At 45.4% G+C, this 23,701-nt stretch overlaps 1 protein-coding gene across 15 annotated transcripts in view; it reads right to left on the reverse strand.

Annotated features, from left to right (window-relative positions):
- The window catches only part of RALGPS1 (Ral GEF with PH domain and SH3 binding motif 1), a 331,037-nt gene that overhangs the window by 163,635 nt on the left and 143,701 nt on the right, over positions 1-23,701 (reverse strand). For 13 of the 15 annotated variants that reach the window (XM_087419063.1, XM_087419062.1, XM_087419069.1 and 10 more), the window contains 3 exons: positions 22,119-22,202; positions 7,317-7,406; positions 4,479-4,571 (listed from right to left, as the gene is read on the reverse strand). In XM_087419063.1, coding sequence (XP_087275189.1) covers positions 4,479-4,571; positions 7,317-7,406; positions 22,119-22,202 — 267 coding nt within the window. The remainder of the gene's footprint in view (positions 1-4,478; positions 4,572-7,316; positions 7,407-22,118; positions 22,203-23,701) is intronic. The other 2 variants (XM_087419064.1, XM_087419070.1) reach the window with 1 other exon arrangement.

Raw genomic sequence — 23,701 nt, forward strand, 5'->3', positions numbered from 1 at the left:
AGAGATTTTTCAAGAAGCTGGTGACGAACAGTGTCCAATGCTATGGCAACATCAAGGAAGACGAGGGTGAAAACGTCAGCAGAATTCATGACTGGGAACTTCTAAGAAGCAGTGTAGGCACTACAGAGGAATGACTGGGGAAGGAGTAACTAGAGGCTGCAAATGGTGGTTTCCTCTGCATTCCATCTCCTCACCCCCTCACTCATCTCACCTTCTACCTGAGCCAAGGCTCAGGAAAGCCTGAAACAGGCAGTCCATGCCTAGCACCACCTTCTCAACCACATCAGAGGGGGCCACTGGGGCACTATACTGGACACAGGGGAGCAGAGGCACTTCCTGAGTGAAAGACTCTAAAATCTGAAATATGTGAAAGCCACACATCTGCCTTCTTAGGATATATGCAAAGTGGCCATTCTCCAAACTGCAGAGCTTGATGACCCTGTGCCCCCAGATGTCTGGGAGTGAGAGCCCCACTCCCAGGAGGTTCTCCTTCCAGGTCACCACCCTGCAGACCAGGCCTTCTGACCCTTTGGCTGTGATTTCCTCCCTGCCAAAAACTTCAGTTTTCACTTTGCTGCTGCAGATGAGTCAAACTCTCTGGATCAATTCAGTAGGAAAGAACAAATCATGAGAGGAACGTGTACAGAGCCAGCAAACTGTGTGTGTGTGTGTGCGTGCATATGTGTGAGTGTGTGGATGTGTGATGTGTAGCACATGACTGCAATTACTGTAACGAGTGACTCACCCATACTCCAGGAATTCTATACCTCCAGGTCACTCGTGAAGAAGTCAGTCTCCTCTTAGGACCACTCTAATCAGTGAAAAGTTTTCACCATCTTCCCAGTTGCTCAGGCCCCAAACCTAGGGGCCCATTCTTTTCCCCATCTCCAACACCCCACCCATCACAAAGCCTGTCAAGTCTATCTTCAGAATGCCTCCCCTATCAGTCTACTTCTCTCCAAGTCCACTGCCACCTCCCTGATCCTAGCCAACTTCACCTCATTTCTGGATTCTGCCCTAACCTCCTAACTAGACCCTGTTTCCACTCTTGATGCCCTCTGAACCACCCACACAATTTGTTTTCCACACAGTAGCAACAGTAATTAAAATAACAAAAAGCAACCATAAACCACATCATGTCCGACTCCCATTTAAAATCCTTCCCTGCACTTAGAATAGAACCTGACTCCTCTCCCAGGCTGTAAGCCCCTTACGATCGGCCCTGCTGCCGTCCACAGTGTCTTGCACCGATCTCTTCCTGGCCTACTGCGCTCCTGCCATGCTGGCCTTTGAGTTTCTTGATCACACCAAGCATCTTCCCACCAAGGCCTTTGCACTGGCTGTGACCTCTGCCTGGAACACTCGTGCCCTCATCTCGGCACGGCTGCCTCCTTCTGTCACTCAAGGCTCGACTTAGAGCTGTCTTCTTAGAGAGGCCTTCCCTAGCAGACATCCGGTCACTCTCTGTCACATCCTCCTGCTCTAATCTCTGCGTCACTTTTATTCCCACCTGATGCACTTTGTTCATCACCCCGGGCATTCAACAAACATTTACCAGTCACTTCTTGTGCCAGCCAGACTGGGCACATGTTTATTCTCCCCAATAACGTGTCTGTCTCCTCTGACTAATATAAAAGCCCATGAAGACAGGGGCGTTGACCACAGCCTCAGGGCCTGGCATGGAGGACGCATCTGATAAATATTTGAATTTGTAGAAGGAATAAGAGCCGCATGGCAATGTGTACTCAGGAAATCAGAACTGGCCGATACAACCTCTTGCTTAGGTCTCGTGGCTCTAAGGCAGCCAATATTCCCAAGCGGCCCACGTGATAGGGTAAATCAGACCCTGTCTCTATGTTTCCAGGCCAGCAGAAGGTGAGTCCCTCTCTGTTGGTGTATCCAGCCAGCATTTATTAAGGGCATACTATGTGAGGGCCTATGCTCAGCATCAGTCTCTGTCCTGTCCCAGCTCACTCAGCTGCTAGCACTCAGCGGCCGGCCATGGACATGTCAATAGGCTGCCCTGCCCTACAACTAACGACCAACTGGCCCTCACTGGAGGTCACCCACGGTGCAACCAAGTGGCAGGTCTCCTCCTACACCTGTAACTCCCTTCTGTCCAGGCTTCCTAGATAGCCAGGGTTTCAATGTAACTCCAGGGACAGCACCCAGGAAGCTAGTCGCATCCTGTCCCCCAGGGCCTGTGTGCCAGCCTCACTTCTCCAGCCCCACTTCCTAAGCAGTGTGTGTGCCTATTTCTCCCTGCCCTGTGCCCAGCCTGATTCCAACACCAGGTTCTGTCACTGACAAGCCATGCAGCACACTGGCCAAGAACATGGACTATGGGGTCCAGCAAGGCAAGGCTGCATCACATCCGCTCCAGCCCTCACCTGTGATCTTGGACAGGTCACTGCACCTCTTGGAACCTCAGTGTCCTCTGAAAAATGAAGACTATAGAAGCACTGACGTTTTGGGCTGCTATCGCGGGGCCTCCAGGGCTCCTGCTCCTCTCTGCTCTGTGGGTCCATGAGGTCTCACCAACACAAGTAGGGAGAGGAAAAACAGCTCTTTTTTGGCAATATGTCTATGGATAATCTTATTACTACAAATTAATAACAAAAGAAGGATGCGATTCAGCATAACAGACATACCATTCAAACACAAGCATATACTCAGCTGGGCACCAAGGATACAGAGAAAAATCAGACCTCATCATGAAGGAAGGCAGTCCAAAGCGGGAGGCAGACCTGTAAACAAAGCTACAGAGCAGATGTGCTGTGTGCTGTAAGGACAGGTGTGGAGACAGTGTCAGGAATACAGTGGAGTCATCAATCCCACTGGGCTCTGGGGATTTGGATGAAGGGGAAAGATGATGAGCTTGGGCCCCTCCATTTCCCAAATGCTCTGCGCCAACCACTGTCCTCAGACTAACATGTGGGCGAGAGGTGGCTTGCAAGACTCCCTACTGCCCTCACCAACTATACAGCTTACAGGGGTCACAGAGAGTCACAATATTACTGACAGTAAGGGCTGTGCACCATGAGAGTCATAATTCATTCCTCTGGGTCTGCACATAGTTCCCAGCAGTCCAAGAAACAATAACATCATCTAAATGATGGAAAATTCATTTGAAAAAGAATCTCCAATCAACTTTGAAAAAAGCCTCATGGCTCAGATGGACTGAGGGAATCACAGGGCTGGCAGCAACTGCAGAGACAAGTGGCTTCCAAACTTGCTTTCGACCTCCAAAGCCATTGCTCAACAGAAATTCACCCAGAAGCCCAGGACTAAAACTGATACAAACAGAGCCACTCTGGTGGAAACAGTGCCCAAGCTGTCTGTTTGGCACCCTCTCTCTCTCCCTCAGCCCCTCATGGCCCCCAAGGCAGCTCTGAGGAACCCTGGGGCTCCAGGAGACACTGATGGAAAACCACTAATCTAGGCCAACCTCTCTGAGTCGACACAGGAAACAAGTCCCACAGAAGTCATACTCTGAACTGTGCCTGAACACAAACCCAGTTTTCTGACTCCAGGCTCACACTTCTCACTCCACTTTGCTAGGGCTAGATGCATGGAAAATTGCAATTTAAAGAAACAAGGTTCATTTCTGATCATCTACAACATAATCCCTAAGTATCTTAAAGGCCCCTGAACTAGCCAAGTATGAAACACAGCCCAGCCCCACAGACTGGCAGGAAGAAGCTCGGAAATGAGTTGCAGAAGCACAGCTGACAATTCCATATAGTTTCCTTCAGTTCTATGGGACATAAACAGGTCTTGAAAGGCTTGGGCTATGTGTCTGTGAGAGACCCTGGACCAGGCGGGCCAGGAGGTGAATGCTAACGAGCTATGGAAACAGCAATTACTTCCCCCATGTCAGGCACTGTGCCAAGCGAAGGAGGATAAAGAGGTCTGAGATATTTTTAAAGTATTTTTACAGCAGAAAAACTTTCCTACAGACTCAATTATATAACTATCAGACTCCACCTCTGAGCTGAAATAATTCATGGCCTTTAGGAAAAAAAAATCATTTTTCCCTACAAGAGGGTCACAGGTTTCTCCAGAGAAACTCTTAGCTGTATGGCCAACAACGCAGGGCAGCTGCGAGCCATCAGTCCAGAGACCTTCCCAAGGGCAGTTTGGAGCCTGCCAGAAAAGAACACCAGCCAAACGGAGGGAAGAAGTCATATCGCTGAGCCAGCCATCGCAAGGACACTGTAGGATCCAGGAAGGTCCACTCTAGCGGGCTTCTGACCCCAGCCACGTCAGCGTCCTCTCTACTTCCTTGTCCCAAAATGGAGCTGAGGTCACTGAAGGAGTGAGGATGCTCAGAGAACATTTCATTAACCCATGATACTCCTCCATGTTGGCAAAGGGCAGACAGTCAGAGAAAGCCTTCTGGGGCTTAAGGAATGAAGAACTTCATCAACAACACAATAGCCAAAATCAAAGGAATAGACTTAAAAGGATTAACTTACAGCCCAGGTTTTTGTCAGCCTGAAGATGGGTGCACTTTGTAATGCTGACACCACAGACATCAGAGAATGCAGGTTGTTGAGTTCTAGAAGTTTCTGAAAAAAGATATGGAGTAGATTATTTTGCTGCTGTAAACAACAGAACAAAAACATGCTCAAGTGTTACCAAATGTTGTCATATTTATGAAATTCAATTATACTTAAAAATATCTCATGTAGAAAATATAGCTCTAGGAAGTTCATAGAAACCATATGCTCTTTTTCTTGCAAATTGTCAAAAGGTGAGTCTGCATCTAAACATTTGCAAAATTTCATCAGCTGACTGGTCTGGTTGCTGGACAGAAGCGTGGCTCGGGATCAGGTTTGATAATGCTCTTTATGTTCTTTTTTTAGACAAATCTGAACCATCCCAGCAGGCATTTGCAAACTGAAACCTCAGCTGTGCCAACAATATCAACGTGGGTCTTCTGTGATTACCTTAACACCCGGAATTAGAGAGGCTGAGGCAAGATGTTATCAATCTGCGTAATCCCTCTCAGCTGGGGAGACAAAGCTCTGGCTTCCCAACCACTTGACCATGCTCCTTTGAACCAGAACCCGCATGAGGGAGAACATTTGGATTCAATTCAGTCCCAGACAAGCTCCTTACCATGGAGGACAACAGAAAGAGACACAGTCGAGAGTAAGTACAGACAGATGTAATTGCTCTATTCTTGGTTTTATGCTGAGGGAAACCTGCTAACAAGACTGGGGTTCCATTTCTCATTCTTGGGAGTCAGTGAAGTTTGGGGTAGTGAGCAGGATCTATGGAACCAACAAACCTGGTTCCAATCCCCGCTCCCACTGCTTGTGTGTCCTTTGGCAAGTTATCTAAGCCTCCTGAGCCTTGGCGTCCTCATATTTAAAATGAGGAAGGTAACCACGGCACCTTTGCTACATGGGACGGTGCATTTAATCTGCCTGGACCAGTCCCTGGCACCAGGGTAATTAGAGCAATGTGGGTCTCACTCTTTGTCGGGAAGACTTTTCCCCCAGTCCCCATAACTTGTCTTGGGTACATCCAAGCTCTGATGCCACTTCCTCTAGTATGTCTTTCCTGGCCATGTTCCCAAATCTAGGAAGAGTGGGGACCCCACCTGTGTGTTCCCACAGCAGTGTGTGCATCTCCTTAGCACACTGGACTGTACTTACTTTTTCTTGCCTCTCTCTCACCCTGGACTGTGGGTTCCCTGGGAGCAGGGATGAAGTTGTACCTGCCATCATACCCCCAGTACCTAGTACAGCACCCAGCACATAGTAGGGCCTAGTAAAATGAAGAAACAAATGAAAAGCCCTTATGCCTAGTCCTTATGGCTCTGTTCCTACTAGGAGATTTCTCCCTTCCACACAAGTGAATACTTCATCTCAAACATCTTGTAACATTCTCCAATTGTTTCTTGTGTGTAATAATAGAACTGAATTTCATCCTATGTTTCTGAATTGCTGTGCCTGTCACAGAGTTTCTTTTAGAGATGAAGGTCCTCGGGGAGATTATCTAACCCACCCCTTTCATTTTATAGATGGGAAACCAAGGTCCAGAGGAGGGAGGGGGCTTGCACAAGAACACACCCAGGGCACAGTGCCAACACGATGATCCACCATCGGAAGATAGCAGAGGTAAGAAGGGATCATTTTGGGTTCCTTGGGTGGGGACTGCAAACTCAAGCACCAGGTGGGCTGGAACTTCATCCCACTTTCTCTCGTAGCCCAGCATGAGCTCACTGATAGCAACAAGTATCATCAAGCCCAACACGGTTCCAAGTACTTCAGAATGCACAGGACACGAGTGTCCATTGCCCCTAACACACTTATAGATGGATGCACTTAACCTTCCCGTGATGGGCAGCAGAGCAGCTCCCCTGAAGGCAGAGAGACGTGCTCCAACTGACTTGCTGTGGGGCCCTGGCATGGACACACACCTCTCTAAGCCTCCCCTTCCTCCTCTGTAAATGGGATGATAATATGAGCATAAAACATGAGCATCTCAGTAAAGCAGCTGCTACGGTGCCTGGCTCGGGAGGGGCCTCAGTAAAGGTTAGTTGGCCTAGGATCTCGGTGGGAAGACATGTGCACACGAAGCAAGTGGTGAACCAGACAGAACAGTGCTCTGCCGAGAGTCAGGCAGGCCCGGTGGTCGGGAACAGTGTATGTGCAGGAGCTGAGAGGGCTGTGTAAGTGATGAGAGTGGTCAAGGAAGGCCCATGGGGTCACAGCCTGGCCTGGCAGAGATGAAGGAAGAGGAGGGGACAGGCATGGTGCAGACGTGAGCCTGGTGCTCAACAACCAGCAAGGACAGAACCTATCATCAGACCAAGGGGCAGGAGCTGGGAGTGGGGAGCAGCAGAGTCATGGGGCCCAGGCCTCAAGCTCAGAATGGGATGGAGTGAGCTCTGCTGACTGGAGACAAAATTATGCAGGATATAATGGTATCACAACCATCGATGCTAATTAAAACCCATCAACCCCCAGCAGTGGCTAAACCTGAAGTAGGAGGATGAATGGGTCCTAGGCGTAGCCCCAGAGGTCTCATGGAGAGTCTGTGAAAGGCCAGGTAAGGAGAATGCTTGGCTGCCAAAATCATGGGGTGGAGGGGCATGCTGCCAATGCATGCACAGGGGCTGGGAGGCCAAGTGGGCAGCCAGGCTGGTCTTACCGCCACTCCTGCCTGGGGAAGTCAGGTCACAGCCCCCTGCCTGAACCCTGCCCAGCAGGCCCAGAGCAAACCAGCTCCCAAAGTACTGAGGAAACACATTTTTGACACAAAAAAAGAAAGGAAGGGAAAAAACTAATAAAACAGCTTACCTTGGCTATTTTCACAAAATGGCTCAGGATTTCTGCCCTTATTTTTAAAGTCTGTGCTGTTAGAATTTCTCGTACAACCCAAAAACTGACCTGTAGAGTCAAATACACGTACACACACACACCAGAAAAGTTGTTAAATGCTGGAACACCCATGTCACCCTTGCCCACCACTGTCTCGGGACTTCCAAGAGGCTGGGAACGCGGGAGAGCACAGCCTAGGGTTGCATGAGGTTGACGGCTCCTTTACAACACCCAACCCTGCAAATGGGTCCCGTCTTCTCAGCACCTTCTCTCCAACACACAGTGGTGCTGAGAGAAGTGCTTCCATCATCATCCAGGGGAGTTATTGGGCCTCCACGACATATGAGTCTCTCTGAAGGTCCTGCAGGGAATTTTGAGATGAATCAAGCAGGAGTCCTGCTCAGAAGGGTCCCAGTTGCGGGGAGACTATGGATGAATGAGTGGGTGGGTGGATAGGTGGACAAATGACCAGACAAAGGGATATGCATAGTGGCAGTGACACCCATGAGATCCATATCCCCAGCCAGACCCAAGACAAGAAGGGTTCACCAATATTCACACAGTTGTAACAAATTTAATTTTCTAGGAGAGGTTCACTCAATAATTTAAATGATACAAAAGCATCTCTCAAAGTTCCATAAAGCAATGCAGGTTAAGGGGCATGTTTTTCTGGAGACAGCATACGCCAAAAGGGTCTACTGGTACTTTTGGTTCAGAACATCTTTCATGCTTGGCATCTCACATAAAGCAACATCCCCGAGCCCCTGAGCCCTTTGGTGGAAGCAAGAAAATCATCTACCAGTGTGTAGTTGACTTGCATGACAACTCAATGAAACACAGAAGGGACTTCATGCCAAGAAATGCTGAGAAGTGGTTAGCTTTCTTGTTTATATTTCACCACTATGACAACAGTTCTATGTGATAACACGGATGCCCAAGAGTGCAATGATAGCACTGCAAAGAAAGGTGGAGAGCTGGGCAGAGTACGGGGAATGTGTGGAATTAAAAGGAAGGTGAGGCATCTAAAACCTCTAAATTTCACACAGAAAAAAACACTTAAGAGTTAACAAAGGACATTTACTGCTGCAACCAAGTGTATTCTCTTTACTGAAATTTCATCACTTTTCAAGGAGAAAACAAAGCAAGAATAATCAAGAATCAAAAATTTGCTTTTTATATTAAGCAGGAATATTACAGAAAAGTTTTCTCTGCATAATCATCTGTGGTTGCCTCCAGGACACGCCTTGGTTTCCATAAAATCATTTTTTCCAAGGAATTGCCTAAAATTAAGTTTAGACTCAAATGTTAACTAGCCAGTTATGGAAGAAAGATTTTCTGGATACCAAATGACACGCCCATAATCCTTTTATTTTATACATGCACATTTTTATGTCACATAATCCCAAGTGTGATAGTTTATATGGTATGATTTAATAGATTCCTGCATGCCAAAAAATCACACATTTAAGGCATAATTATGGAATACGGCAGAGTTGACTCTGATCTGCAGCACATGGTGTGCAGAGGCAACTCTGGGTCAACTCAATTCAACAGACTTTCATGAAGCCCTTACTGTGTGTGGGCTCTAGGAACTGTGAGTCCAGACCCTATCAGTCCATGCCTGATATGGAGGTGACCAAAGGAGGAGGCAGGATCCTCCAGAAATCACTGTATTAAAAGGCAGCTGGTGATCCTGGCCATAGAAGTACAAACCAAGTGAACTGGAGTATGGGGGAGGTAATGACAGAAGAAGGCTTCTTGGAGGATGTAGGCCTTGAAAGATGGGTAGACTTTAAACAGGTGAAGATAGGATTGAGGTGTGACCACAACCAGGGAGAGATGAGTAGTCCAACAAGACTGGTGTTGCAGGTGCTCTGTGGGGTGGGAGTAACGAGGGAGACTGAAGCTGGAAAGGGAAGCGAAGCTCAGATTGTGGGGGTCTGGAGCAACAAGGTGACAAGAAGGACCTAAGACACTATTCTACGTTGGGAGAGTTCCAGAGGCTTCTGAGCAGAGGAGTGACAGGTTAGGTCCTTTTGTAGGGGCAGGGACACCCAATAGGAAGTTGATGCAATGGTCTAAATGACGGAGGCCTGAGCTAGGGTAGGGCCATGTTGAAGATGGAGAGAAAGGGCACATAAGAAAGACATTACAAAGGTAGAATCAGCATAGTTTTAAACATTTTTTATTCTCTTGTCTAACTACAAAATTTAAGAGAAGCTTAATGCAAAAAACAAGGGAAACAGAGATAAGCACAAAAGTCAGAAATCATCTGCAGCCTCTCTCTCTCATACACACCAATATGATAAACATTATGGATGTGTCCTTCTAGTCTCTTCTCCATACATAGAACATACGTTTGTCTTTTTCAGTTAAGTGGGTATATATTAATGATATTATCACAAGAATTTTTATAAGTAAATAAATATTATTCTACTAGCAGCTGCCAAGTATTTCATCTTCAGGATGTATCATCATTAAGTAACCCCCTATTGTTGGATAGGTTATTTCTAATTATTTTGTTGTAACAAACAATGCTGTGGTGAACATATTTATACATACATCTTTATATATTTTTAATTAATGTCTTAGGATGAATTCTCTGAGGTCGAGTGAATAAAAGTGTGTATACCTTTTTTCAAAAGTATATATAAAAAACTTGACCTCCAAAAGGTCTATTTGTTTATCCATCAACAAGTTTGAGCAGATCCATGTTCCCATACACAGGCAAATAGCAGTTATTACGATTCTTTTTTTCTTTACTAACCTAATGGTCAAAATAATGTCTTACTGTTTCTCTCTTTTTTTTTTTTTTTGAGGAAGATCAGCCCTGAGCTAACATCCATGCCAATCCTCCTCTTTTTGCTGAGGAAGACCAGCCCTGAGCTAACGTCTATTGCCAATCCTCCTCCTTTTTTGCCCTTTTTCTCCCCAAAGCCGCAGTAGATAGTTGTGTGTCATAGTTGCACATCCTTCTAGTTGCTGTATGTGGGACACCGCCTCAGCATGGCCGGAGAAGCGGTGGGTCAGTGCACGCCCGGGATCCAAACTCAGGCCGCCAGTAGCGGAACACATGCATTTAACCGCTAAGCCACGGGGCCAGCCCGTCTTACTGTTTCTACTTTGCATTTCTTTCATGACTACGCAGTTAACGTTTTTTTTGCACTTTTTTTTTTTCAGTTTTTTGTTACAAATACTTACAGGCCATTTGTACTATCTGCCTTGTGAATGACCTGCTCAGGTCCTTTACCCATCTTTCTATTGGGACATCTGTCCTCTTACTATTGATTAGTAAAAGGTCTTTGTTCATTAAAGAAAATACATTAACCCTCTGTGAGTTATATATTGCACCAAGAGTGTGGAGAAATTGGTACTCTTACACACTGTTTTGGGGAGTACAAATTCATAGGACCATTTTGAAGAACAACTTGATTATATCTTTCAAGATGTTAAAATTATACTCTCCCTAGAATATTTATCTTATGAAAATACAGAAATTTAGAGGGACATATGTACAAAGGTTCACTGAAGCACTGTTTACAAATTAAGAGAAGAGAGGGGCCGGCCCCGTGGCTTAGCAGTTAAATGCGTGCACTCCGCTGCTGGCGGCCCGGGTTCGGATCCCGGGCGTGCACCGACGCACCGCTTCTCCGGCCATGCTGAGGCTGCGTCCCACATACAGCAACTAGAAGAATGTGCAACTATGACACACAACTATCTACTGGGGCTTTGGGCAGAAAAAGGGGACCAAAAAAAGGGGGAGGATTGGCAAATGTTAGCTCAGAGCCGGTCTTCCTCAGCAAAAAGAGGAGGATTGGCATGGATGTTAGCTCAGGGCTGATATTCCTCAGAAAAAAAAAAAAAAAGAGAGACAGAAGAGAAAAAAATGCCCGTCAATAGGGAATTGGTTACATAAATAACACTATTACTTCAAACTTCGGAAGGAAGTCTCTCTGGAAGGAAGTGGCCAGATGTGCTCCACCTTCTCGAGGGCAAAGTATCTACATAAATTATTTGGAATTCTTCTGCATGGGAGGTTTGTCTATTCTCCCCCATCTATTTATTCAATCATTTATTTATAGCAGAATGGACTCATGGATATTTATTTTATACTTTGGGTTATAATCCAACAGTATATTATCTACTTTTTTGCTCAAATTGTTCCATCTTTGGCCACCGAGAGCCCTTTCAGTTGGCTCCTGTGCCCCTGTGGCACACCCCAGCACTGTTTGGTTGGTTGATTGGTTTGAGCACTTCCTTACTTTCTGGCACTACAAGACACTACAGGCTCATCTTGTTCGTTTCTTGCCCTAGTCCTGAACCAGACATTTCTCCAAGGAACCCTGGTTTCTTTTTATCAGATAATGGCATTAGAAACCAAGATCTAGGTGCTAGGTACGCTTGTTGCCACTTGGGTAACATTGTTTCTAGGTCCTCTCAGCTGGCAGAGCAAGGAAATATGTATATGTGTGTGTATACTAATCCATGTATATCTGTATCTATAAATATTTCTATATGTAACCATCTGTACCTATATTAAACTAAATATGAGTTCATACTGATGTCTCCAACTCCAACCCATCACCATATGGATCATTCTAGCCTTCTCCCTTTGCTTGTCTGTAACTTCCCACTCCAAAAGGGAGAAACCTGGCTCCCACCATCTGCCATCCATTTCCTTCATTGTTCAATGCCAGTATTCACATACAGTGGCCCCAGAATCATTACCCATCCCCCTTGGGAAACAATTTTTATCAGAGTACAGGGCTTACACACAGTTCCTTTAGTCTTCAGTCTTACAGGCTCCACTCATCTCCAAAGTTACTTAGGTCAGCACATTTTCCCCTCACTCTCCTCAGTGAGGTTGTTTTCTACATTTATAACACAGGTAGATTCTTTTGTTATATTCTGCCTTCCATTCTAGGACCCCTTAATCTTCAGAATGAGTTTTTTAATTTGCACATACTGAGTTTTACTCTTGGTGCTGTAAAGTTCTGCGGGTTTTCACAAATGCATAGTGTCATGTATCCAACATTACAGCATCATACAGAATAATTCCATCACCTTAAAAAATCCCCTTGTCCTTCACTACTCAACCCTTTCCCCTTCTCAAACCTCTGGCAATCACTGATCTGTTTACTACCTCTATAGTTTTATCTTCTAGAATTTTTTTGACATTTTCCAGAATGTAAAAAAAAGGCAGAGAGGTAATCATACATATGTCTCCTTTTCAGACTGGCTTCTTTCACTGAGCAATATGCATTAAGATTCATCCATGTCTTTATATGGCTTGATGGCTTATTCTTTTTTTTTTGGATGAATACTATTCCATTGTATGGGTTTACCAGTTTGGCTATCCATTCACCTACCAAGGACATCCTAGTTACTTTCAGTATTTGACAAATATGAATAAAGCTGCTGTAAACGTTTGTGTGCTGTTTTGTGTCTGTGTGTGTAGACATAAGATTTCAAGTAAGCTGGACAAATATCTAGAAGTGCCAATTGCTGGATTGTACCATTCTGCATTCCCACCAGCAATGAATGAGAGTTTGTGTTGTTCCAGATACTTGCCAGCAATTTGTAGTATCAGTTTTATTTTTGTATTTTAGAAATTCTAATAGGTGTGTAGTGTTTTGCATTTCCCCAATGACAAATGATGTTGAGTGTGTTTTCATATGTTTATTTGCCATCTGTATATCTTCTTCGGTGAGGTGTCTGTTCAGATCTTTTGCCCATTTTTTAAATTAAGTTGTTTTCTTATTGTTGAGTTTTAAGAGTATATTTTGGATACAAGTCCTTTATCAGATATGTGTTTTGCAAATATTTTTCCTAGTCTGTGCTTTGTCTTTTAACTCTCTTTGTTAAGAGAATGTCTTTTGCACTTTTGCAAGTGTCTTTTGCAGAGTGGAAATTTTTAATTTTAATAAAGTCCAACTGGGGCCAGCCCGGTGACACAAGCGGTTAAGTGCGCGCGCTCCGCTGCAGTGGCCCAGGGTTCGCCGGTTCGGATCCCGGGCACTGACGCACCACTTGTGAAGCCATGCTGTGGCGGCGTCCCATATAAAGTGGAGGAAGATGGGCATGGATGTTAGCCCAGGGCCAGTTTGCCTCAGCAAAAAGAGGAGGATTGGCAGATGTTAGCTCAGGGCCGATCTTCCTCACAAAAAAAATAAAAATAAAAATAAAGTCCAACTTATCAATTTTTTCTTTCATAGATTGTGCTTTTGGTGTTATATCTAATAACTCATCACCAAAGGTCATGTAGATAGATTTTCTTCTATGTTTTCTCCTAAAATTTTTGTAGTTTTGTCTTTTACATTTAGATCGATGATCCATTTTGAATTAATTTTTAGGAAAGGTATAAAGTCTGTGTCTAGCATCATTTTTTTACATATGCAAAAAAATGTTCCAATTGTTCCAGCACCATTTGTTGAAGAAATTACCCGTTCTCCACTGAATGCCCTCACGCATTTGTCAATTGACTATATTTGTGTGGGTCTATTTCTCGGCTCTCTACTCTGTTCCATTGTCCTAGGTATCTAAACTTTTGTCAATATCAAGCTGTCTTGATTACTGTAGCTTTACAGTCAGCCTTGAAATCAGGTAGAGTGAGTCCTCCAACTTTGTTCTTTTTCAATATCGTGTGGTTATTTTACATCTTTGGCCTTTCCATATAAACTTTAGAATCAGTTTGTTGATATTTACAAAATAGCTTCTGGGATTTTCATTGGGATTGAATTGAATCTATAGATCAAGTTGAGAAGAACTGACATCTTAATAATGAGTCTTCTAATCCATGAAATGGAATATCTATTTATTTCCATCTACTTTGATTTCTTTCATTAGTGTTTCATAGTTTTCCACATACAGAAACAGTACATACTGTGTTAGACTTATACCTAAGTATTACTTTGGTGTGCGTGTCTGTGCGTGTGCTATTGTAAATTTTTTTTTTTCAAATTCCAATTCTTCATTGCTGGTATATAGGAAAGATTTAGTACATTGAGCTTGTGTCTGGCAACCTTGCTATACTCACTTCTTAGTTCCGGGAGGTTTTTTTAAATAGATTTCTTTGAGATTTTCTACATAAACAATCATGTCATCTGTGAATAAAAACAGTTTTCTTTCTTCCTTTTCAATCTGTATATCTTTTTCTTTCTTGTTTTATTGCACTAGCCAGGACTTCCAGTATGATGTTGAATGGAAGTGGTGAGAGGGCTCATCCTTGCCTTGTTCCCAATCTTAGGGGGAAAGCATCTAGTGTCTCACCCTTAAGTATGATGTTGGCTGCAGGATTTTTGTAGATGTCCTTTATCAAGCTGAAGAAGTTCCCCCTCTATTCCTAATTTGCTGAGATTTTCTTTTTATGATGAATGGGTGTTGAATTTTGTGAAATGCTTTTTTGAGTCAATTGATATAACGATATAATTTTTCTTCTTTAGTCCATTAATACAGTGGATTACATTAATTGATTTTCAACTATTGAACCAGTCATGCATACCTGGAATAAATGCCACTTGGTCAGAGTGCTAATAAGCTTTTAAAACGCATAAGCTATTATTATCACTAGTATTGTTTTGGTGGTATAGCTAGCACTGGAGTTTAGCCACTGGGAACTAAAATATTCCCTAAGAAATTTCACAACAGTATTACAGATGAATAAAGCAGAATAAGTATAAACACAAAGAAGTTTATTTAGCTTATCAGCCACAAATAAAAACAATCAAAGCATAAAGTAAAGAAAAATCCAGGTTTAAGAATACTATCTTCACTTATGAGAAATCTACTTTACCACAAATTTCTCATAAGCCCATTCACAATTTTCTCAGAAACCTGGAGTCAGAAGGGAACTTAAAGGCCCCATCCTCTCCCTATCCCCACCACTGGATACTGTTCTACAGTCACTGTGAGAAAGCTCTGTTTGGTCTCTGCCTGAGCCTCCCTGGGTAGGGAACTACCCTGTATTAGGAGAAGGCAACTGCCTCCCCACTTCTATTCCTGGTCCCTGTACTTACTGATTAGGCCCCATAGGTTATTTTAATCGACTTCCCCATAAGAACCCCTCAAGTACTTGAAAACCTTGATTACTTCCTCTCTGAGTCTTCTCATTCCTAGATCCTTCACCTGATCCTTGTATAACATGCTTTCTTTCCCCTCACTCTCTGGCCACTGTGATACTGACATGCCACTCCAGTGTGACAATCACCCCCCACTTCATGTGAGGCACCCAGGACCAGATAACTGTCTAGGAGTGTTGCATAAAGCATAGGAAAGTGGGATTACCACACACCTATTAGAATGGTTAAACTTAAACAAAACGAATCTGAAAATACCAATGGCTGGCAAGGATCTGAAGCAACATAAACTTTCATTCTTCGCTGGTAGGAATGCAAAATGGTACAGACGCAATCCAGCAATGCATTGCTAGGTATTTATTCAGCTTATTTGAAACCTTATGTTCACACACACAAGACGTGTGTAAGATGTCCTTCAATAGGTGAATGGATAGACAAACTGATAAACCCATACAATGGAAGAGTACTCATCCCTCCCCCAAAAAATAAGCGATCAAGTCATATAAACACATGGATGAATCTTAAATATGTATTGCTAAGTGAAAAAAGCCTGTCTAAAAGGCTATAAATGTATGATTCCCTTTTTCTTTTGATATTCTGGAAAAGGTAAAACTATAGAGATGGTCAACAGACCAGGATCTGGATCACTGTCTTCCTCTCCATACCAAATTCTGCCTTCTTCCTCGGGCAACTTCAACATCACTGCGAATGACCGTGGCCTCAAGGTCCCTTCAACTTCAGCAACTATTAGCCACCTACTACTTCAGTCACCGCCTTCTCATAATTACCCAGGACTGCTCTGCATCAGAAACCTTCAATTCCAATCTTGGACCACAACCTTTAAACTTTCTAGTCCTTACCTTCTCCTTGAGCCCCTACTGTGTCTGTCCTTCCCTCTCACCAGACCCTGGAGTCTCCTGCAGCCCTTTTCCTCAGCATCCTTTTCCTCTTGAGCAGACTGATTCCCTAGCATTTGTCACTTCAGCCCCCTTTGCCAGTACTTTAAGTTCCCTTATCCCTGGTCTTTCCAAAAAGTCTGCTTTGCTAACCCCCAACCTTGGATGGATCCAACCATTTGCCCTCCTAACCCCTACTCCCAGGCTGCAAAGTACAACTGGAGAAAACCGTCTTCCCTCATGCACTGGGGCCACTTTAAAAGTCACAATCTCTATTTCATCTGGGCCATTGTCTCTGCCCAAAGGTCTTTCTATATTTCCACAGTCAGCTCTCTCCTTTCCCCCGGAGTGGCTTTTTCAAGCTTTCTCCAAACCCCTCAATCTTCCCACCCCACTGCTTCCCTTTCCACCTCCTATTTCACTGAGGAAAGAGAAACCACGAACCTCCTTACACCACACCTACAAGTGGGCCTGCATCTGCATCTTTCCTTTCTGCCCACTCGCCTCTTACAATGAAGAGGCCCCCAGGTCTCAGCCTCTCCCACCTTCTCTGGAACTTCACTTCATTAAGTATTCCCTCTCTCTCCTCATCTTTAACTTTTCCTGGTCTACTAGATCCTTCTATTCAAAATATGAACATCCTAAGACTCTGCCCACTGAAAAGAAAAAAGGAACATAAAACCACCTCCCTGGATGTCTTCGACCCCTCCAGCCACTCCCTTCTTTTCAACTGTCTCCTTGTGAGCCACTATTCTAAGCATTACCTACACCCACTTTCTCCATTTCCTCACATCTCCTACCACTCAAGCTGCTATAGCCCAGCTTCCATTTCACATCCCAACAAAACTGGACTTGCTGAGCTCAGCAGCACACCCATGCTGCCAAATGCAAAGGACTCTTTTTAGTCCTATCTTAGTTGACCTGTTCTGTACCATTCCTTCATCCTTGAGACACTGATTCAAGACACTACCCTTTCTGGGTGTTCTTCTTGCCCCTAGGTGGCTCTTTCTCAGCCTCCTTTCCTCTGCCCCTCCCTTAAATCCTCAGGGTCTCACTTGGGCCTCTGTTTCTCCCTAGATGATCTCATCTACTCCTCTGGCTTCAAATGCAGACTCTAATATCCGCATCTCTAGGCCGGACCCTTCCCCTGACTTCCAGACTCAAACATCCAAGCACCTGCTGCATAGTTCAGCCCACATGTCCACACGTAACTCACCTCCTAATGTAACTCTCACGACCGCTCCTCCTCCTGTGTTCACTCTCAGAGAACGGTGCTGCCGAGTCCAAAGGAGGACGCTCCTTTGCTCTTCCCTGTCATCTCCTTCCAAATCCAGTCATCACCAAGTGCTGTTGTTCGGTCTCCTAATATTCTCTTGAGCCCAGCCACTTCACACCCCTTATCCCTCACCTGATTAACGGAACAGACTCCAATCCAGTCTCTTGGCCTCCCTTCCTACTGCCCACGCCTCTCCTCTGGTTTCCCCATCCTAGTGCTGATTCCCCCGGACTGTAATTCCATCTATCGTGTCTGTCTCCCACACTAGACTACGAGTTAACAGCGGCAAGGGCTATATCGAGTTTACTGCTGACCCTGATCCTAGCACAGAGCCTAGTACATATTCAGTAAATGTCTATTGAATAAATAAATGAATATAACCAGAAGTAATGAGCCTCAAATGATAGCGGGTTTATAAAATGAAGAAAGAATAATTGTTTGGAGGCAGCATTTGGAAGGGCGGAGAATGCTAATGTTGTCTCCCAGCCCTGTGATGAATAAGGTCTGGAAGAATAGGAGGTTCTACAGGAGGGGAGGTCAGAAAAAATGAGGAGGCCCCTCAGTAAAGAACACTCATCAGCTATGTGACTTTGAGCAAGTTGCTTCACTTTCCAGAGCCTCAGCTTTCTCATCTATAAAATAGGTTTAAAACATCTACCTAGTGGGCTTTGTGAAAACTGAATTAGATAATGCAGGTAAAATGCTTAGCACAGTGTCTGACTCAGTAAGACGAGCCTAAGTGCTCAATAAATGTTTTTTAAATAGTGTCAATTAAAGCCAAGAAGCAGCAGGACCATTAGATAACTAGGCTAATGAGGCACGGGAGCTCAGAAGGCAGAACTGAGAGTGATGGGGTATCGGCAGCGTGATCAGGGGAGAAAGCTCAGAGCAGGACAGCACACTGCAAGAGAGAACAGGGTCTACGGTGGGTACTTGTGTTTTCCTTTCCGGCCATCACTCCCAGCTTCTTCCTGTCAGAGCATCCTGACTTTCCTTGAGGAACTACCACTCCTCCATTCTCAGTCCATGTGGCCTAGGCCCCCCACCCCTACCTCCATGGGAAGGCCTGTTTCTGGGAACGGGACAACCAGAGGCTCAACTCTTCCTGGCCGGAGTGATTAGATCAGGATGGGACACAAGCCAGGGCAATGGGAGCCCCTGAGTCTTAATTCTAGGACATCAGATAGAGCTACTGAAAAAGAGGCAGGACTTTTCTGCCAGGGTTGCCCTCAGAATGAGATGTGAGCTGGGAACTACTGGCAGCCATCTTGCAGCCACAGAGGAGGAGGCTGCCTGAGAGGGGAGCCAGCGCGGAGGAAAGCAGGACCTAGGGGTGGAGAGAGCAGCGCAGATGTCGGCTGGTGCTGCCCAAGCCCCTAGCCATATGTGAATTCCCTTCTCTCCCAGGACTTGGTTACATAAGCCATTAAGGTGAGTTTCAGCTGGGGTTTCAGTCATTAGGAACTCTATATACACATGTGTATATATAGATACACGAGTCCATGAGAAAACTTGAAGCAGTCCTTGGGGCAAAACGTTGGAAACCTTTGGCCCTGTCCAATATCTGTTAATATATAATGGTCCTGAGACCCAGAAAGAGAAAGAGAGTTGCCAAAGGCCTCAAAGCAGGTTAGCAGCAGAGTCTGGACTAGAACCAAGTTCTCCCAATTCCATCTTCATCTTTTCCGAATTCTTCAGCATCTTCAGGACACAATCCCAACCCTACCACCAGCAATTAGGCCCAAGCCTAAACTCCCTTTCAGCTCATGGCTGCCACTGTGCCACACCTTTTTGGTAAAGCTAACAACACCTGTTTACTATGTGTTAAATGCTGAGCTAAACCTTTACATCCACAATTCTCATTTAATCTTCAAAAACCACTTGAAATGATTCTTCCTGTTTTATAAATGAGGAAGGTAAGAGGCTGAAAGACAACGTAAGATCATACACTAACAGTGGTAGAGCCTAGATGCAAACTCAGGGCTGTTTGATTCCCTCCAACCACAGCTTCTTAGCCTGTTGTCCATAGACCCCTAAAGTGTTCATGCATAAACTTCAGGGAGGGGGTGGGCAGCGAATCCACTACAATTAAATGCAGATTTATATATCTGTACATTTATCTGGGGGTAAATTCATATGTGATACTGTCAGATTCTCAAAAGAAGCCAGGATCCAAAAAAGGTTGAGAACTTCTGTGGTTTGTGGTGAACTCCTTGGGGCTGAGACACAAGCCTGGCCCACAACAGACACTTAGTGAACTCAGCTGAGCTCTTCCATCTCAGCCAATCTCAACAAATCCCAAGGGACTCAGGCCCCACAGAGAAGCAGGCAAACCTCCAGGGGCTGACCAGGATGCTGGCCACTGGGTTTCTGGTTTGGCCACAAGGAGCCTCAAATCCCCGGGCAACCTCCTTCCGATCAGCTGATCTTCACTTTCCCCCAAAACGTTTAGATGCCTACTACATGCCAGACACTGTGCTAAGAGCTCTCCATATACCACTTCATTTAATTTTCATAACAACTGTGCAAGGTGAGTACTATTATCATTCACATTTACAGATAAGGAAACTGAGGCTCAGAAAGGTAAGTGGTCTGCTTTCCTTATCTGGAGTCTGATGAGGAGACTTTGTTCTCACATATGAAAGTCCACCAAGAAGGATGCCAATCAGTTCATTTCAGAGAAAGCAGCCCCAGTGGCTAACCAGACCTGGCTGCTGGCCAGTTTTCAAACCAGAGCTACCAGGGCTGTGTCCAGGAGCTGCTTGCTCTGAGTGGCTGACAGGCCGACAGGAAGACCATTTCCCAGAGCATTCTGTTTGGGAAAATGCGACTTTACTTCTGGCTCGCTTCACCCACTTGGTCTGAGCGGGACACAATGCAATTGTTCACAGAACAAGCTGCACTGCCCTTTGCCAAGCTGACCTGGCCTCCGCGTGCAAAGCAGATTACATCAGAGCCCCCAACAGCCCTCCTCCGGGAGCTCTGCTGCTGGTCAGAGGTGGGACTGAGCTGGCTCCTAGTCAAATAGTTTTGCTAAGGAAACTATGAATCCCCTGAGTGTGTGCACATCTGTTTTTTTTTAAAAGACTAAGCTCAGTTGAAAAGGAAAAGATTTTGAAAAGAAAGAAAAAAGAAACAAAAGGCTTCAGAACTTCTCTTTTCAAAATAAATGTTGTGTAGTCCCTACCGCAGATACATCTAGGCTTTTCTTAGTTCCTATTATATCTCATAAAACAACAATAATGCTAACTCCAGCCTTGATCTACAGACTATACGGCAGTGCCTCTCTGAGGCTCCCGCTACACTCGGGTTGGCAGCTGAGAATGGGGAAGCCTGGAGAGGGCTGAGCAATGGTGATGCCCAGGACCTGGTATTTTAAAGAAGGAAGGCCCAGCCTGAGGGAAGCCCCAACGGGAACCCAGGCCCATCACCCAGAGGTCCAGTCATGCACACTATGCAACCTCCAGGCCACTGTCCTCATTTGAAACCAGGAAAACAAGAAGAAAAACTGTCAACAGCACCATTTAGGGGTTTGGTCTATCCAAAGGGGGTCTTGTAGGGTGCTTTCTACCTCATGTTCTGGCAGGTCTGGCTGAGCAATCAGAAGCCCACCCCCCTCAGTTGGTCCAAGTTCCCATCTTCATTCCAATAAGTGGGGATGCAGATCTTTATACCTGGAGCTAATGTTCTGGTTGGACCAAGTTGGTTTGTAGCAGTATGTATGGGGCCAGTGACCAGGCCATCAGGAATTCAAAGAAATTCAAGGCAAGAAGTGTTTCCTGAGTACCTCATTCATTCACTCAACATATATTTACTGAGGGTTTACTATATGCCTGACACTGGGCAAGGTGGTAGGGATGCAGTGATGAACAAGATAGATATGGTCCTGCCCTCATGGAGCCCACAGACTGGCAAGGAAGATGGAGACAAGAGTTACACAAAATGAGGACAGATGAGTAAAGGACCATGTGGAGAAGTACAGGGTGCAATGAAGGAACATATGATGGGGAGACCTTACACACGCTGGGGATTCACGGAAGGCTCCCGGAGGAAGTTGACATTCAGGGTGAGATCTGATTGGGAGCTGAACAGGGAGGAAGAATTCTGAGCTGAGAGGACAACATGTGTGGGCACCTGACAGGACAGAGATATGGTGCATCAGGAAGGAGAAGGAAGGCCCAGAGGGCCGAAGCCTGCAGAGTACGGGGGAGGGACAAGAGATGAGGCGAGTAGGGGGTAGACAGAAGCCAGATCCACCGTGCAGGACCTTGCAGGGCACATTAAGGTGCTCAAAACTTAGCTCAAGTAGAACTGGAAGCCACTGAAATGATTTAAACCCAGGAAAGATGTGTTCAGTTCCAGCTGCTGTGTGAAAAAGCACTGTGATGACACAAGAATGGATAAAGGTGGGGGTTCAGGAAGAGGGGCTTGGACCTGGGGCCAGGTGCCTGGGATTGAACGATGGCACGGCTCCCAGCCTAAGGGGGCCAACAGATTGCTATCTGGACAGGCACATGCAAGGGGTGTTGCTTACCTGGTTAAACCTCCGGGTAAAGGCCACGACGTTGGGGGCGAGACTATGTTTCTCCTTCTTACTCCATCCACAGCTGGCTAGTTCCTAGGAAGCACAGAGTCAGTTTCAACAATGATTCTAATTGGGATGCAAACACAGCAGGGGCATCTAATTGGAATGTGGACACAGAGGTGGGGAAGGGCAGAAGCCTTCACATCTTCATCAGGGTGGGAGAGGGTTCTCCTCCTCTGGAGAGGAGGGCTGGGTCTGCAGGTGGAGGTGCATCCTGGGACCCCCAGAGGTAAGGAGAAGTGGAATACATTCCTCCACAACCCCAGCCACATCTCTCAGGACTTCTGTGCCAAAATGTTCCTAACCCTACCACTGCCACTCTGCCAGCTCCCCTGGGACCAGAAGTCCCTTCTTAACACAATTGTCTGAGAGAGAGCATAATGTTTTAACTAACAGGACTCATCCCCCCAGGCTAACTTAAAATTAAAATCTGGTTGAAGAATCTCAGATTTCATCAGCAATGTGACTTCCTCCCTTCCTGGAGCCAGGGAAAGTCCCAGTCCAAGCCCACAGGAATCAGAGAAGCTTCTGGGATTACCTCTGATTCCTTCCTGAAGTGGGCCCCTCCCATCTCTCATATAACTCATTACCTAAGTGCCTGGCATTCTCAGCTTGTGCCTTAGGGAGCCATGGCAGAGAATGGAGGAAAGGTGGTTGATTCTCAAGTTCTCTACCCCTAAGTCACGAGACAGTTGGACACACCTGGAACTTTTATAAGATCTTTAGTGAGAGTCAGCTGCCCACCAGCTGAAATAGATGCAGATCAGGGGTCTACTAGGAAGTCACAGAGGGCAGTGGGAATGGCCAGGGACAAAACTTGTTGGCTGAAATTATGCCTGAAGGGCCCGCTCCTTCAAATGCATCTCAGGACCCACAGACAGGCACTTGCGGGAAGCCTGGCTAAAGGCAACAGGCAGCTCTGGATAGAAGATGACTGACCTGGACTTGAGAATGCTTGGGAATCAACCAGGAGCTAAGAACCACAGCTCCTCGTCCTGGCTGCCTCACTTCTGTAAAGGGCATCATCCTCCTCCCAGGACCCATATGAAAAAACAACCACCCTTGACCCTGCCAAGCCCTTCACACCCTCACAACTTAGACCCCAAGTGATAGTAATGACCATGATATTAACTAATGCTACCATTTATCAAGAATCCACCATATGCCAGGCGTTGGCCTGGGCACCTCACATGTTATCTCATGTAATTCTCACCACATCCATTTTAACCAAGAGGAAAAGGAGTCAGTATTATTCATCATCTTGAAGGAATACTTTGACTCCACTTCTTTGCAAAGCAGACATGAATCTCTTTGAGATGTAGAGTTTACCTGTTTATCATGACTCTCCGTGTTCTGAAAATGTATATTTGAGTCTCTTTTCAAATGTATATTTGCCCTACCTCAGTTACATTCACTCTTCTCACCCTGCCCCATCTTTAAAACATATACCTTAAACGTTTTGCAAATGTATATTATTGCCCTTTTGAAGTTTAATTGTGAGGACAAGAGCCTCTCTCCCCTGTGGATTGCGA

The sequence above is a fragment of the Ceratotherium simum genome, chromosome 29, assembly GCF_057802395.1.
Source record: "Ceratotherium simum simum isolate JZ-2026a chromosome 29, ASM5780239v1, whole genome shotgun sequence".
Classification (NCBI taxonomy): domain Eukaryota; kingdom Metazoa; phylum Chordata; class Mammalia; order Perissodactyla; family Rhinocerotidae; genus Ceratotherium; species Ceratotherium simum.